Here is a 15387-nt window from a genome sequence, read left to right on the forward strand (position 1 = left end):
TAGAATTACATTTGTGTATGTACTTTTGTACAAAAGAAGAGGTTTGTGGTTTATACATAAGAAGGACGAAGAAATCCTTTTTTTAAATAAAGCTTTATATATAATCTTACAACTATAAATATTTATATACAAAGAATATACTTATACAACTTTGATGCATTTTCTCATAAGAACGGTATAGTTTTCTCATTTGGCTCTTAACCAATTTGGTTAACAGAAAGATTGGCTTATTGTAAGATTTTATAAGCAAACACACTGTTTTATGTGCAATTTAGGCAATTTAGATCATAATATAAATGCCTAATCCTTCACCAATATTCTACAAGTTTTTTTTTCAAATTAGGAATTAAGGATCGGATAGGAAAAATAAAATTTTTAACCATACCTCTAACACAGGCTCCAGTTGATGGGTCACAATGAACTCCTGGGGGGCAGTGTTCACAGCCAGGTACAATATTTGGCTCTCTTCCTTCTGAAATTGTAAAAAAAATGTTTAGTAGTAATTCTTTTTGTAAAAAAAAATATTAAAAAAGCACAAATTGGAACTTTCTGGTATTTTATTAAACTTTTTTATTTTTAAACTTTAGTACCTATCTTACTAAAAGTCTGTAAATAAATGTTGCGGTATTTTTACTAAAATCTTAGATATTTTTTTAATTTACATTTTAAAAAATCGATAGAATATTTTTTTGTTTTAATCAGGAATTTACTTTATTTTTTTTTTATTTTCAGGCCATTTGTCTTTTCTTATTATTTTTCATAATTGTCATATTTTCGGTTTTTAACGAAAAAATAATTATTTTCCTCAATTTATAGGAAAATTTTTTAAATAAAAAAATGTTATCAAATTTTACTAAAATAAATTAAAAAACCAAACCATTTAATTTTTTCAGAGAAAATATATAATAATAATTAAACTTCTAAGAATAGGGGAGACCGGGGTTAAAAAAGTCACTTAAGGGTTTAGTAAAAGCTCAAAATATCATATTTCCCAAATAGATAAAGCGAAATGTATAGCTCATTTCTTTAGGAAATTTACTGCTCTATAACTCCTTCTCAGATAATTTTGTTCTATCTAACTAGGAAATATGATATTTTAGACTTTTTCTAAACCCTTAAGTGACTTTATTAGCCCCGGTCTCCCCTATCACATATTTTTCACGTAAAGTATATGAATTTTCCCGTAAAATACAATTATGGAAAATTCAGTGGCAATTGTCTTAAAATTATTTTTAAAGTGTAGAAATAGTTTATTCATCTAATGGCATGAAATAAGTTCAATCATCTTCAATAATATCTAAAGGTACTAACCTGGGATGCAGTTGCATCCATCACAGATCAAACCTCCTCTGCAATCTGCCCTTGTCTGGCATTGGCAAACTAAAAAAAAAGTTGAAGCATTAAACATCACAAATACCTTCGAGAAAAAAAAATTAAAGAAAAAATCAATAAATCGAACCTCTAACGCAAACTGGTTGATGATTCTGCACCTGACACTCCTGCAATTCATCGCAGGGATTTGCCTGAATACAGGGATCAATGCATCTGGCATTGACGCAAGCACGCTGAACAGGACAATTCGAATGGGAGGTGCATCCAATATCTGTGGAATCACACACATCAAAGATAAAAAACTATATAGTGCACGTCATGAAATGCAAATTGATCAGCAATGCGCAAGATCATCTAGAGTTTTGAATAAATTTTCCGGTTATATGCGGAACTTAAATATCCATTGTTCATCCTTCGTGTACTCCAAGAAGGTTTATCAATAGAAGATCTTTTCTTTTTAAACTTTTTTCCCCAATTCAAGATCAAAGCTTTTTTTGTTTTTGTTTTGGAGTATGTGAAGCCACAATGCATAGGAGCGAGCATGATATCCTTGAGGCGATATACCAAGAGATATGAAATAAGATTTTGGGCAAGATGCTAGAAATGAAAATTCAAATTTTTCGTTTTTTTTTCAGCCTAAAAAACTAAAAGTCCACAACCCCAGCACCAAAAGCATTTATTTTTACAAAGTTTGCAAGCAAAAGCATTCTATATACAAAAATAATTTACAAAGCTATATACAGATCATATGTACAGTATAAAGATGGTACAACATTCGATGAAGTATCGACTCAAACGTGGGAAAAGAGATGATTTCTGTTCAAAGTCTTGCAAATCCATGGATTGCGATTGATGATAAAATGCGTGAGGGTGGAATTTCTGGCAAAATGAAGAATTCTTTGCTGTCCTTTTGGCATTTTTTGCACATAATTTTGAATTTTTTTTTCTTGACTCTCTGATCACACTGAAACATGCAGTAATGGCGCAAAATAAATTTTGTGTGCCGAATTCAGTAAATCGCCAAATAAATAAGGGAGCAGATAGAAGGGCGGGAGGTATGACAAATCGAAAGCAAAATGGTCTCTACGGAAGGAATTCCTCTCTTTTGTGCCATTTATCGCTGCAAAACGATAGGAAAAGAGAAGAGAGAGATGAAGTGTCCTGTGTGCCACTATGCCAGAGCTTTTTTTTATTCCTCATCCTCTGAAGCGTTTCATTTCTCAAATAACCAATTGAAAATCAATTTTCCTTCCACAATTTTTGCACAAGATTTTTTTTTCTCAAAATATTAACAAAATTTTCCTAATTGGAAGGAAATTTGATCCCCTTTGGCTATGTGATGAAACGCATATTCAGTTACTTTACCTGGTCTAGGATTACAACCAAGACTCATTCCGGCGTTGGACTCATTGCAAAGGCAAAATATTGTGTGATTCTGTGTGAGACAAGGAATGGAATCAGGACAGAGGGAGGAATAGTAGGAACAAGGATTCAGACAAGTGTTTCCAATGCAAGCTTCTGTGCTATTGCAATGCTCATCTTTGAAACATTCCAGATAGGTTTGGGTGGTTGTTTCCGAAGGCTCAGACGTTGTGCTGTAAATATCAACTTGACCTGAAGTCACAGTTGCATATAAGGAAATTCCTTCAGTTGTTGTTGTTTTACCACCACCACGACCTTCAATATCAGGGTATTGAGTAAATTCTGTTGTTTCAGGAATGAAGGTTGATTCATATTCTTGTGTTGTTCTTCCTGACTGATAAGTCTCTTCTGTTGTAGTTCTTTCTAGAATCTTCGTTGTTGATTCCAACATTTTTTGCGTTGTTCCTAATGTAATTTCTTCAACAACTGCTTCAGTTGTAGTAGTAGTTTCCTGGCTTCTAGTACTTGTTTCAGCTGCTGAAGTGCCTTCTTGTTTCGTTGTTGTTTCTACAGCACCAGCTGTGGAACCAGACGCAGTAGTTGTGGTCTCAGAAGCACCAGATGTTGACTCAGTAGCCCTATAAGTTGTGGTTTCTTGAACTGGGTTTGATGTTTCTTCTACGGTGTAAGTAGTGTATTTTTCACTTATTTCTTGGATAGGAGTTGATGTTTCTCCAAACATGTAAGTTGTGGTTTGTCCAGTTGACTGGGTCATTTCCTCACTTACAGTTGATGTCTCTCCAACTGTGAATGTTGTGTATTTTTCAGTCGTTTCCGTTGTAATCTCCACACCTGGCGTTGAAGTCGCCTCTACTTTAGTTGTTGTAGATTTCTCAGTAACTATTTCGCTTGTCTTTTCAACAACCTGCGTAGTTGTTTGTGGACTATAGCTACTAATATCAAATATATCAGGTTCAGTTCTTGATTCAGGAAATTCTTCTGTAATAACTTCAACAGTTGTTTCCCTTAAAGTTGTTGTTGATTCTGGAACACTAGTTGTGGTATCATGATACAATGTAGTTGGATTAGTACGCGTTGAAAACTGTTCAGATACTCCAGGAACTGTAGTTTCTTCTTCTTTTACACCCAAAGTCGTGGTTTCCCTCTGTGTTGATGATAAAGTTTCTGTTGTAGTTTCTCTTAACTCGGTTGTAGTTTCAACAGGAATTTTTCTTTCAGTTGTACTCAAGCCCTCAGTTTCTGTACCTGGATATGTAATTTTTGTTGTTTCATACGTACTTGGATAATATTCAGTTGACGTAGTCTCTTCGGACAAAGAGGGCTGAGTGCTTTGAGATTCTAACTTTTTAGTAGATTCACTGAAACTTTCTGTTGTGGTAGTTCTTTCATAAGATTCAGGAGTAGTCGTAGTTACCACTTCAGGTTGCTTTATTGTTGTTGTGTCATACTTGATTGTTCGTTCGCTTGGATACTCTGATACTGAACTCAAACTTTCCGTTGTAGTTCTAGGATATGATTGAGTCGTTTTATCTACTGGTTTTCTTGACGGTTCAGTCATTAAATTAACACCGGTTATCATTTCCTGATTAATAGTGGTTTCTGTAAAATCTCCACGAGGTTCAGATCCAATTTCGGTCGTAGATTCTACACTTTGTGTGGAAGGTTCTGTAGGTGATTCAGAACTTGTTGTTGTATAGCTTATTTTAGTTGTAGGAACTTCAGATACTACTGGTTCTTCACGGCCTTCAGTAAAATATTCCGTGGTAGTTAATGTAAATTCATCAATTTCAGCATTAGTACTGGTAGTATAATAACCGGTTTCAGAAGTTGATTCATATTCTTGACCCAATGTTGTTGTTTTGGGATATTCAGTATAAACTTTTCTAGTTGTTTCATAAACTAATGGTGTGTTTTCAGTAGTAGATGCAGCACCAGTTGTTGTATTTTCAGTTTCTTCTTGCGTTACGCCAGTAGATAAAGTAGGTTCAGTTTCGTACAGAGTGTAACCCTTAGTGGATGTAGCAGCGGTTGTTGTAGTTTCTTCTTGTGCAACACCAGTAGTCGTAGTAGATTCAGTTTCATACACTCTCCGGGTGTAATCAGTTGTGGATACAGTGCCAGTAGTTGAAGTTTCTTCTTGCGTATAACTACCAGTAGAAGTGGGTTCAGTTTCTTCCTGAGTCACGCCAGAAGTCGATGGTGATTCAGTTTCATACACTCTAGGAGTGTAACCAGTTGTGGATAAACCACCAGTAGTTGTAGTTTCTTCTTGTGCTACTTCAGACGTGTAAGTACCAGTAGTAAACGCAGTGCCAGTAGTAGTGGGTTCAGTTTCTTTTTCACTCACGCCAGTAGTCGACGGTGATTCATTTTCATACACTCTAGGCGTATAGCCGCCAGTAGTAGTAGTTTCTAGCGTAACACCAGTTGTTGATGTTGATTCAGTTTCATACACCCTTTGCGTGTAACCAGTAGTAAATATAGCGCCAGTTGTAGTTTCAGTTTCTTCTTGCGTCACGCCAATTGTTGAAGTAGGTTCATTTTCATAAAGAGTGTAACTAGTTGTTGATGCAGCGCCTGTACTTGTAGTTTCTTCTTCCGTTACACCAATTGTCGATGTTGATTCTCTTTCATACCCTGTAGACGTGTAACCAGTAGTAGATGCAATACCTGTAGTAGTAGTTTCAGTTTCTTGCGTAACGCCAGAACTTGAAGTAGATTCAGTTTCATATACTGAAGAAGTGTAGCCGCCTGTAGTTGTAGTTACAGTTTCTTCTTGCGCCACGCCAGTAGTCGACGGTGATTCAGTTCCATACACTCTAGGAGTGTAACCAGTAGTAAATGTAGCGCCAATAGTTGTAGTTTCTTCTTGTGTAAAGCCAGTAGTTGAAGTAGATTCCGCTTCATTCACTCTAGGCGTGTAACCACTAGTGGATGCAGCGGTTGTAGTTGAAGTAAATTCAGTTTCAAATAAATCTGGTTCTGTACGCGATTCAGGAAATCCAGAAATTTCAGTATACGTTTCATAAGTTGTGCTTCCTAATTGTGTCGTTGATTCAGTGCTCTGTGAAGATTTCTCAGTAAATGCAGCTTCAGTCTCAGTTGTTTCACGAGAAACGGTTACTGTTTCGGATTCCGTAGTTTCTTCGCTAAAAGATTTTGTTGTTTGGCTTAAAGTTGATGTCGGGTATTGCGTGGTACTACCTGGTTCATTCGTAACTTCTACTACTGTACTTTGGGTTGTTTCTCTACCAGTGCTTGAAAATACAGCTTCAGTTGTTGTCGTTTCTTGTGTGGTTGTTTCTTCATAACCAGTGGATGTAGACATGGCTAGACTGTATTCATTTGTAATTAATTCACTTGTAGGAGTTGTTGATTCAGTTACAAAACCACTTGTGGTAGTGAAACTCGTTGTATATTCTTGAGTTGTGTTACCTTCTTCAAAAGGATATTCTGTTGTACTTTGTGTACTTGATTCGGTTATTCCTTCTGTTGTTGTGGTACTTCCTTCAGTTTTATAAACTTCAGGAGTTATATTTTCTTCAGTTGTAGTGTATGTGTACTCAACCGTAGAACTAGGTATTTCCGTTGTGTTTAAAGTTCTGGACTCTTTTGTATAATCCCTCGTTTGAACTGTCTCACTATATTCGGTTGTAGTTGTTGTATATTCGGTACTCCCAAGAGTTGATGAAGATTCTGTTGATACTTCAACTGGAATTGTTGTTCTTCTTGTTCGAAGATCTAGAATAACAGATTCAGTTGTAGTCTGAGTAGCACCTTCAGTTCTTTCTGTATTTTCCGTCAAAATCTCTTCAGTATATTCCGTAGGAACTTCTTCAGTATACTCCGTAGGAATTATACGTCTTTGCGTAGTTGATTGAGCTTCAATTGTGCTTTCACTCCATCCGAATTCTGTGGTAGTAGGTTCAGAAAAACTTTCTTTACTTTCTGTCGTACTGCCTACAGATTCAGTTATTAGGCCTTCTGTAGAAAGAGTTGTTGCTCCAGAAGAACTTTCTTTGTAAGTTGTTGTTTCTGTGACAATTTCAGTTAATGGAGTTTCATCGTACACTTCAGTTGTCTTCCTAGTTCTTAAGTCAAGAATAACTGATTCAGTAGTTGTTGTTTCTGTCGACGAAACTGGCTGTTCTTCTGTTATTACAAATTCAGTGCTTGGAATTTCGGTTGTTGTACGATTGTAAGATTCTGTAGATACTGAACTTTCTGTCACAATAGAAATATTCTCGGTTGTATCTGTAAAACCTCCGATTGTGGAAGTTTTCTCAGTATACGAAACAGATTGAGTTTCTGTATTCTCAGTTCCGTATTCCGTTGTGGGAACTTCAGATGTATATCCTCCACTTGTTTGTGTCGTTTGCTCTGTGGTCATCTGTTTTAATGGAGTTTCTGTTGACTGTGGAACTTCTGTAGTAACAGGAGCTCTTGTCTCTGTAGTATAAGGAATCCTGCCTTCTTTAGTATAAATAGTTTTTGTTGTTCCTTCTGTCCATGCTTCTGAAGTTGTTTCTGAAAATGCTCCAGATGTTGTTTCAGAAAATGCTCCAGATGTTGTTTCAGAAAATGCTTCAGATGTTGTTTCTGAAAATGCTCCAGATGTTGTTTCTGAAAATGCTCCAGATGTTGTTTCTGAAAATGCTCCAGATGTTGTTTCTGAAAATGCTCCAGATGTTGTTTCAGAAAATGCTTCAGATGTTGTTTCTGAAAATGCTCCAGATGTTGTTTCTGAAAATGCTCCAGATGTTGTTTCTGAAAATGCTCCAGATGTTGTTTCTGAAAATGCTCCAGATGTTGTTTCTGAAAATGCTCCAGATGTTGTTTCTGAAAATGCTCCAGATGTTGTTGTTTGAGCACTAGAACTAAATTTTTCAGTTGTGCTTTCTTGACCCATGGTTGTTGTTGTTGTCTCAACGGACACATCTGTATTGAATCTAACATCAAGATAATGTGTTGTAGCTTCGGCTAGAGTAGTTGTGGGAATTTCTTCATTATCATAACCAGTATAGGATTTACTCTCAATACCCTCAGTTGTTGTTTCTTGCACCCCAACAAGGAAACACTTGACATAGGGATCACCGGAAAGACCGGGGAGACATTGACATTTAGCTGTGTGATTTGTAGCATTGCAATGAGCCAAATTGCCACAAATGATGGTGGAACAGGGATTTTCGCAAATCCCCATCTGACAATGTTCTTTGTCGTCACAATCCTCGTGTTTTGAACAGATCATCTTCTCCTTAACAACTGCTGTGGATTACAATTTGGTTAAGAGTTAAAATAAAATATTTACAGTGTTATACAAATTTTTCTTGGTTTTTTTCTTCTTTTTTTTCAAGTCAAAATACAGTGCAGAAAATATTCGTGAGAGAACGTCTTAAGGCAAAGAGAGATAGTCGGAAATAAAAAGAGAAATAGTGTCAACTGTACAATATATATAAAATCATTTGTACAATAAAAAAAATCACGCAATACATACAGTCCATATCATGTCAGATTCTTCTTTTGTTATTCTGTGATTAGCTGCAGTCTAATATATACAGAGCATTAGGAGATTATTTGTTTGTTGGTGGGATGAGAAATTTTTAGTGGAGCTCTTTCACAATCACTTCACTTTGCTTCTTTTCATACAGAATTTTTTTTTAATGTTACGAGGTTTTTGAAGAATTTTCGATAAGTGAAGATATAAAGGTGAGGTGTAGAGTGAGCATGAGCGTGTGTGAATGTTTTTTTTTTATTTTCTGTTTTTGGCTTTTTTTCAATTTATTTAGTCTCCATTTTGAAAATTATTTTCAATTTTATCCCAATTTTGTGAGTTTTTTTTAATGTTTCTTTTTTGGTTGTTTATTGGAAGATTCTGGGAGAAGAGGGGTGGGTTTTTTTTCTGGGAGACAGCTGAGAGTGTTTGTGTTTCGAGAAACAGTGGATGATAGATGGGGGCGGGTTGGAACGATGGGGGTGGGTTTTTCGTTTGGGGAGGAATACAGATGAGAGAGAGAGAACAAAAGAGAAAAGAAGACAGTCGAAGGGGGAAAACGTTTGGGATATCGAATATATGGGATCAGCGCAACATTAGGCATCTTCTGGGCTGTTTAAGGGATTTGGCAAGGGAAGAGCATGAGTTTTTGTTTTATTACGATTATTTCTTTTTCGGCATTTTCATCTTTACAGACAAATTAAAGAGCATTAGGGGTGAGTAATTAAAAAAAATAAATAAATAATTGCAAAACCTGGCTGGAGCAGCTGGGAAATATTGGATAAATTATGCGTTTCTTTGGTTCATTATTTCTTAAATGTCTTTCGTTTCCATAAGTCGAAGAATTTCAATTTTCAACGTTGAAATTCTTTTTTTGGTTGATTTTGGTTGATGTTATTTGTTTTACCTTTTAAACATCCATTTCGCGCATCAGCCACAAATCCAGGTGGGCAGAATTTACAGATGGGCTTGTGATCTTCGACGTAGCAGGGTGAATTTGCGGCACATGTGGCGTGATCGCAAGGGTTAACGCATTGATAGTTACGGCATGCCTTATCGGCAGGACATCCCGTATCCCTGAGACAAATACTCAGGGATGGATGGCAATCCTTCATGCAGACACACGTCGCCTTGCGATCGACAACCTGGCATTGCTTATCGGATGGACATGGACGGCCACGACGTGCATTCTCGGCACACGGATTAACGCACCTACCCTCACTACAGGCCCTATTTGACGCGCACTCATCATCACGCTGACACTCCCTATTCTCAGGTGCACAAATCAATTCCCCGTACTCATTTACAATAAACCCAGCCTTGCACACGCACACCGGACGATGACGACGCGTCTCACAGCGCTTATTCCCTTCGCAGACAAATGTTGGATTCTCACACGGATCCGTGCACTGACCATTGCGATCGCAGTGGAGTGATTGGTGGCAATCACTATCTTCGCGGCATGCACGCACGGGTACAACATTGGGTCGGGGTGTTGTTTGCCCATCACAATTGGGGTCCGGGGTACATTCAATATGGGGGCGTCCAATGTAGCAATTAGGGCATGAGCACCGGGGTCTATGTAAAACTGTCTGGCATAGAGCATTCATCCCACATGCCCCACGCATCGTACATGGATCCGAACATTGTCCACCGATACATGCCTTCTCGCTGGGACAATCCACATCACTCTGGCACTCCTGGTCTAAATGTTCCGGGAATAACAAATAGTGTTTAGGGTGTTTTATGATTTTTTTTTGTTTCTGTGGTGCAGTGAGAACAGACAAGAGACAAAGAGAAGAAGGGTAGCAGGAAGTAATGAAAAACTATATAAATAAAAAAGAGACTTTTCTTTTTTTTTTAAAGAAGTTACAGATCCGTGAAAGTTTGAGAGAGAATCCGTTGCGTGGGGTTTACACATCATCGTATGTGAAAAAGAAAGAAAATGAAAACCCCCGCGCTTGGAACCTGATGCTCAACAGGATGTGCTTTTTCACAACATTTTTTTTTTCATTCACTTTTACACCTCATTTGCCAAAAATGTACATAACAAAAATCTCCGTGTGGTGTCTCCTCTAACTTTCAGCATATTTTCATATGACAGACGGGGGTTAAAAAAATTAGAGTAAAAATACAGAAATAGAGTGATAGTGATTGGGCAGGAGGTATTGTGGAGGAAAAAGAATTGTCTTGCTCAATCTTTGCCGCAATTAATTAACTTTCAATTGTAGTTTAAGTACAACAACAAAAAATTCAACGAAACTTTAGAGAACTGTTTAGGGAAATTTCTCACAAAATTTGTAACATATTCTTGTTTTTCTTTTCAAAACATTTTCATTTCTTTTCTTTTTTTTTTAACAAATCATCCAACACATGCGCTCTGCCCGGGATAGTGTAGAAGGATCTTGATGGTTTATCACATCAAATGCAAATAATATTGCTATTTTATTTTATTTAATAAATTAAAATTAAATCTTTTTGTTTAAAATCAAGGATATAGCAAATGCAATGTCCTTTTAGGGAATTTTTGTTTTATTTTATTTTCTCTTTTTTGAGCTAAGGGTGGAATGTAGAGAAATATATATACAGGGGAAATTAAGTTAAAAAAAAATAAAACTTCAAGCATCGACTGCAAATTGCAAAAACAGCGCCAAAAAATATTAAAATGCTGTGTATATGTAGCTTTTGATAAAAACCCAAATCCTAATATATATAAAACAATTTTTTTAAAAGAATAAAAAATATAAAATCATATGCACAGGAATAATTTGTAGTAACACCAATACGAAAAAAATGTTAGGGCGGGAAGTATGTGTAAGAAGGAGGGGGGTAGAAGTGATACATTCGAGTATAAAAAAAATGTATAAAACATTATGTACAAACTTAAGAAGCTTAGGTTGAACAGAAGGACCAAAATTTGCCAATAGATTATTTTTAAATTAAAAAAAAAAGGAAAACAAAACCAATTAATAGGGGTGATTTTTATGCAGTATATAAAAATATTAATATTTGAAAATAATATATATTGTCCTTTGTACATAGCCCGAGCCTTTACACGTGCAAGCAGCCAATGAACTATGTGTGAGAATTGTCCCGTCCACAGTTCCCAATCTGCAATCTGGCATTCTTTTTCCAACAACAATACAACAAAAATTCGTGTCAAAGAATTTGTTTGTTTTTTTTTTGGTTTAAATAAAGATAAATAATAAAAAAAAACATAGAGTAGATGGTGTATAATAAAATATTAAACAAATATATATCATGAGTATGTGATTTGTGTGTTTAATGTGATATATATATAAATGTGAGAATTATTTATATATTAAATAAATAATAAATTACATAAAATGTGTGATAAATAGAAAATTCAGTTGTTCAGCATTATAATATGTACAGCTGTTTCGTGATGTAGTAAAATATTCATTTTTTTATTCTTTTCTTTTCTTTATGCATCTTGGAAGACACGCTTCATTGCAGGCAACCCAGAAAATGATTATTTTTTTTAGCCTTTTGGTAAAGAGTTCTTTTTGTAATGAAAATTCTGTGTGAGATTTGAGCAAGATAGCCCCAAAATTTCGGAGCGAAGCTTCATGAGAAAGGATGGCTCTTCACAGATTGGGAAACCGCTACAGTGACATTCCACGAGAGAGAAATCAAAGGGAGGAGACAAATTTTCTTGGATGCACTTCAGTTGGTTAAATCTTCATTTCTTTTGGTGGAAACTCACTTTTCTCAATTTTTTTTTCTTACATATATTGGTTTGTGATTCAGTCTTTTTTGGCTGTTATTTGTTTAAGATAAAAAATTGTAATTTCACAAAAATGTTAACGTTAGTTTACAATTTATTCTTTTGGTGTCAATTTCACTCCGTGTTACTCACACAAAAAATACCCAAACAGCAATGATTGCGATCATAGATGATCCTTTCGAGATCTGAGTAATTCGTCCCTTTTTCGGGACTGTATTAAACATTCAAAAAATCATTCTTTTCAAACATTTTCTTTGGTTCCTTGTAAATTTGAGGCATTTTAATCTTGCTGTTTTTAAACCATATCAAATTAACAGAAAATGTACTGGTAAGCTGACCAAGCTTACGGGAGCTGTGTTTCTTTCAGTGTACCAATTTTGTGAGAGCAAACTAGAACGCGAATTTATTTAATTACGCGCAAAGTCGGGAAAAGTTGAAAAGTCATACCCTAAGAAATATTTGGGAGGCCATATCTCGAGAACGGATCCATAGATTTTCATAAATTTTTTTTTGTTTGAAAGGTCTTGAAGTCAGCTATAACATATCGAAAAATGAAAAAAATTTATGTCGCCATTTTCGAAAAATTCGAGTTCGAAATTTTCGAAAACTTTGTTTTTGACTTTAGCGCCTCTTGCGGTCATTTCTCGAAGTTGCAATGTTCTAGACATTTGTAGGGTTTCTCGAAACCTTTCATTTGCGCTTGAGTTGATCAAGATCGGACTTGTAGAACCCGAGATATGACATGCCAACTTTGAAAGACTATATCTCGAGAACGGATCCATAGATTTTCTTCATTTTTGGCATGAAGCTAGATAATATGGTCAGCTACAACATATTAAAAAATGAAAAAAATTTATGTCGTCGTTTTCGAGATATACATCGAAAACTCATCGAAAATTTTGTTTTTGATTTTTGGCCCCCTAGCGGTCACTTTTGAAACTTCGGATGTTCTAGAGAGTTGTTGGGTTTGTTGAGATCTTTCATTTGACCCCGGGTTGATCAAAATCGGTCAAGCCGTTTTCGAGTTATGGTCGATTTTCGATGAAAAATTGTGGCGGCCATATTGACTAAACGGCTTGACCGATTTTCGAAAATGAGGTATCGTTGGAAAGCTCTTGATGGCCCCTACAACATATCAAAATTTCAGCCCTCTAGCTATAGTAGCGGCTGAGATATAGCGAAAACAAAATTTTGAGGTTATTCAAAATGGCGGACGGGGGGGTGGGGGGGTGGATTTGACCTCATAATCGGATGTCTTCCAGTCGATATTTAAACTTTGCCGTTTACCGCAAGTCTCTATCTATCACCGTTCTCTTGCAATTAGGCGATAGGTTCCGGCCGGACGGCCGGCCGGAAAAAAAATTTTTTTGGCGCATACGTTTTTTGGAATGTGGGGACCCTAATTCGTGCTCATCCCAAGTTTGAGCCCGATCTGACGACTTTCGATTTTGCTCGGTACACAAAAGCTGTGTCTGAAAGAAACACAGCTAAAAATGGTCAGCGTACTTAATTCGAAAATGTTCCAAATTGAGCACAATATGGAACTTTTGGCGTTATTCGAGTCTTAAAAAATTCAAAATTATAAATTTTGTTTTGATAAATCTCGATTGAAGCTCTACATAAAAAGGCGTTTACCCGATTTTGCATGGGAAAACCCATCATTCCAGAAAATGATCGGAACACGCGTAATCTAATAAAAGACTAAAGAAAAATAATAAGAATCCGTCAAAGAGACTTTCGTCTTTGCACTGGAATCAGCGGGGAATAGCTCGAAGAAAATTTGCCCAAATTCATACAATCTCCATAATGACGTCATTGTTTGCATTTTGGGACAATTTTTATTAGCATTTCCCAGATGATCTCAATGGAGAATGTAAAATCTCTTTTAAGACAAATTCTTATTTCCTTTTGATTTTCTATAAGATTGCGCACATTTCTATGGTTTTCTCAAGTAAAAAATTTTCCATACAAAACTGCAGTAACTCCTTTTTGTTAGGATCATATAGAGATGTCCTGAAAATTTAGACTAAAAAAAATTAACCGATCGTTTATTGATTTGCATTATATAATTTTTTAATTCTAAAAGTCCAAAGAAAAATTCTTTTCATTAACCCTTGGAGAATTTAGATGGCCAAAGTGGCTGTTAAGAAAATCTTAAGTTGTTAAGTGGTTAAGAAATTTCGTTTTATTAAGCTTCAAATTCAAATCTCAAGAGAGAGCAATTAATGGATAAAAGATTCTTTCATGGGGCTCGGTCGCGCTGAGATTCGCCACCCAAGAGACAATGGGGCGCGCTTATCAACTACCAGTTAGTCGTGAACAATACATGAAGAGAAAAAGTGTGCCAAAAATTGTATAAAATAAATTCATTAAAATTGCACAAGTTTTTTCCATTAAATTTCTGTGTTTTATTTAAGTTCAATTGGAATTTCCTACACCGGAAGAAAAGGACAAAATTTTTGATCCTTCAAATCACCAGATAAATTTACTAATAATTCTGTGTGTCTAATTAAAGGTACCTACGCGGTACGCAAGCCGGCCCAAAGGACCAAAGCTCATATTTCATATCTCATTTTTCTCATATCTTCCACAAGGTGAGGAAGCATTGTGAGGCATTTTGGAAGCATAAAAAGGGCTAATCAATTTTTATTCCCGTGTCATTGAAGGTAAAATTCCAAACAGTGGCCAATTCTACTTTTTTCAATCGCCACAGAATTAAAATCTGTTTAACATTTCGTGATAAGTTCTACATCTGTGTATAGGGGAGTTTCATTACTTCAACATCGTGGAAAGAAAACGTGGAAAAATATTTTCTTTTAAGAGAAAATTAAGGTCAAAATTTTGAGGTTAAAAACCTCGATCCTCCAAGTGGTTAAAAACGTTTTAATCATTTAAATTAGAGTGAAGCAATAAAGAATTCTTACAAATCAATTAAATGTATCCTCTGTCTTCAATCTATAAATCATCTATCAATTATTTACTCAATTTTTTCAACAAAAAAACGTTTAAACGTTAAGTCCGTTAAGCTAATCATTTGCTGCTTGGGTAATTAATTGGTTTATGGTTTAAAAAAAATTGCAAAAAACGTAAAAAAAATATGCGCCTCTCTTTAACTTTACCATGTTTAATTAAATTAAAAATAAAACAAAACAACAAAAATTACGTGCTATTTAAAAAAAAAATTAGTGAAATTAAAAAATCCTTAATTTCTCATTTTTTTTTGGTTGATTAAAAGTTTTTTTTTTAACAACACACAAGTGTAATGTGGTAAAGTGAAAAATTTATTTAAAAAAAAATTAATGCAGTGAAATAAAATTAAGGGTTTAGCTTACCTAGACGACAGACGTATTGGAGATTGTGGAGTACGCACTTCCCGGTTGGACATCCTGTGGATCGACAGTCAACGAATGGTTGTTCAGGGACACCTGGAAGA

General features: G+C 35.5%; 2 protein-coding genes across 2 annotated transcripts in view; one reads left to right on the plus strand and one right to left on the minus strand.

Annotated features, from left to right (window-relative positions):
• LOC129790280 (RUS family member 1) overlaps nucleotides 1-15387 on the plus strand; it is a 213192-nt gene that overhangs the window by 65747 nt on the left and 132058 nt on the right. The gene's annotated exons all lie outside the window — the stretch shown is intronic.
• LOC129790089 (uncharacterized) overlaps nucleotides 1-15387 on the minus strand; it is a 177851-nt gene that overhangs the window by 50057 nt on the left and 112407 nt on the right. The window contains exons 13-18 of the mRNA XM_055827303.1: nucleotides 15287-15379; nucleotides 9114-9911; nucleotides 2698-7980; nucleotides 1460-1603; nucleotides 1312-1380; nucleotides 386-472 (exon numbers count right to left, since the gene is read on the minus strand). Coding sequence (XP_055683278.1) covers nucleotides 386-472; nucleotides 1312-1380; nucleotides 1460-1603; nucleotides 2698-7980; nucleotides 9114-9911; nucleotides 15287-15379 — 6474 coding nt within the window. The remainder of the gene's footprint in view (nucleotides 1-385; nucleotides 473-1311; nucleotides 1381-1459; nucleotides 1604-2697; nucleotides 7981-9113; nucleotides 9912-15286; nucleotides 15380-15387) is intronic.

The sequence above is a fragment of the Lutzomyia longipalpis genome, chromosome 2 (assembly GCF_024334085.1).
Source record: "Lutzomyia longipalpis isolate SR_M1_2022 chromosome 2, ASM2433408v1".
NCBI classification, from domain to species: domain Eukaryota; kingdom Metazoa; phylum Arthropoda; class Insecta; order Diptera; family Psychodidae; genus Lutzomyia; species Lutzomyia longipalpis.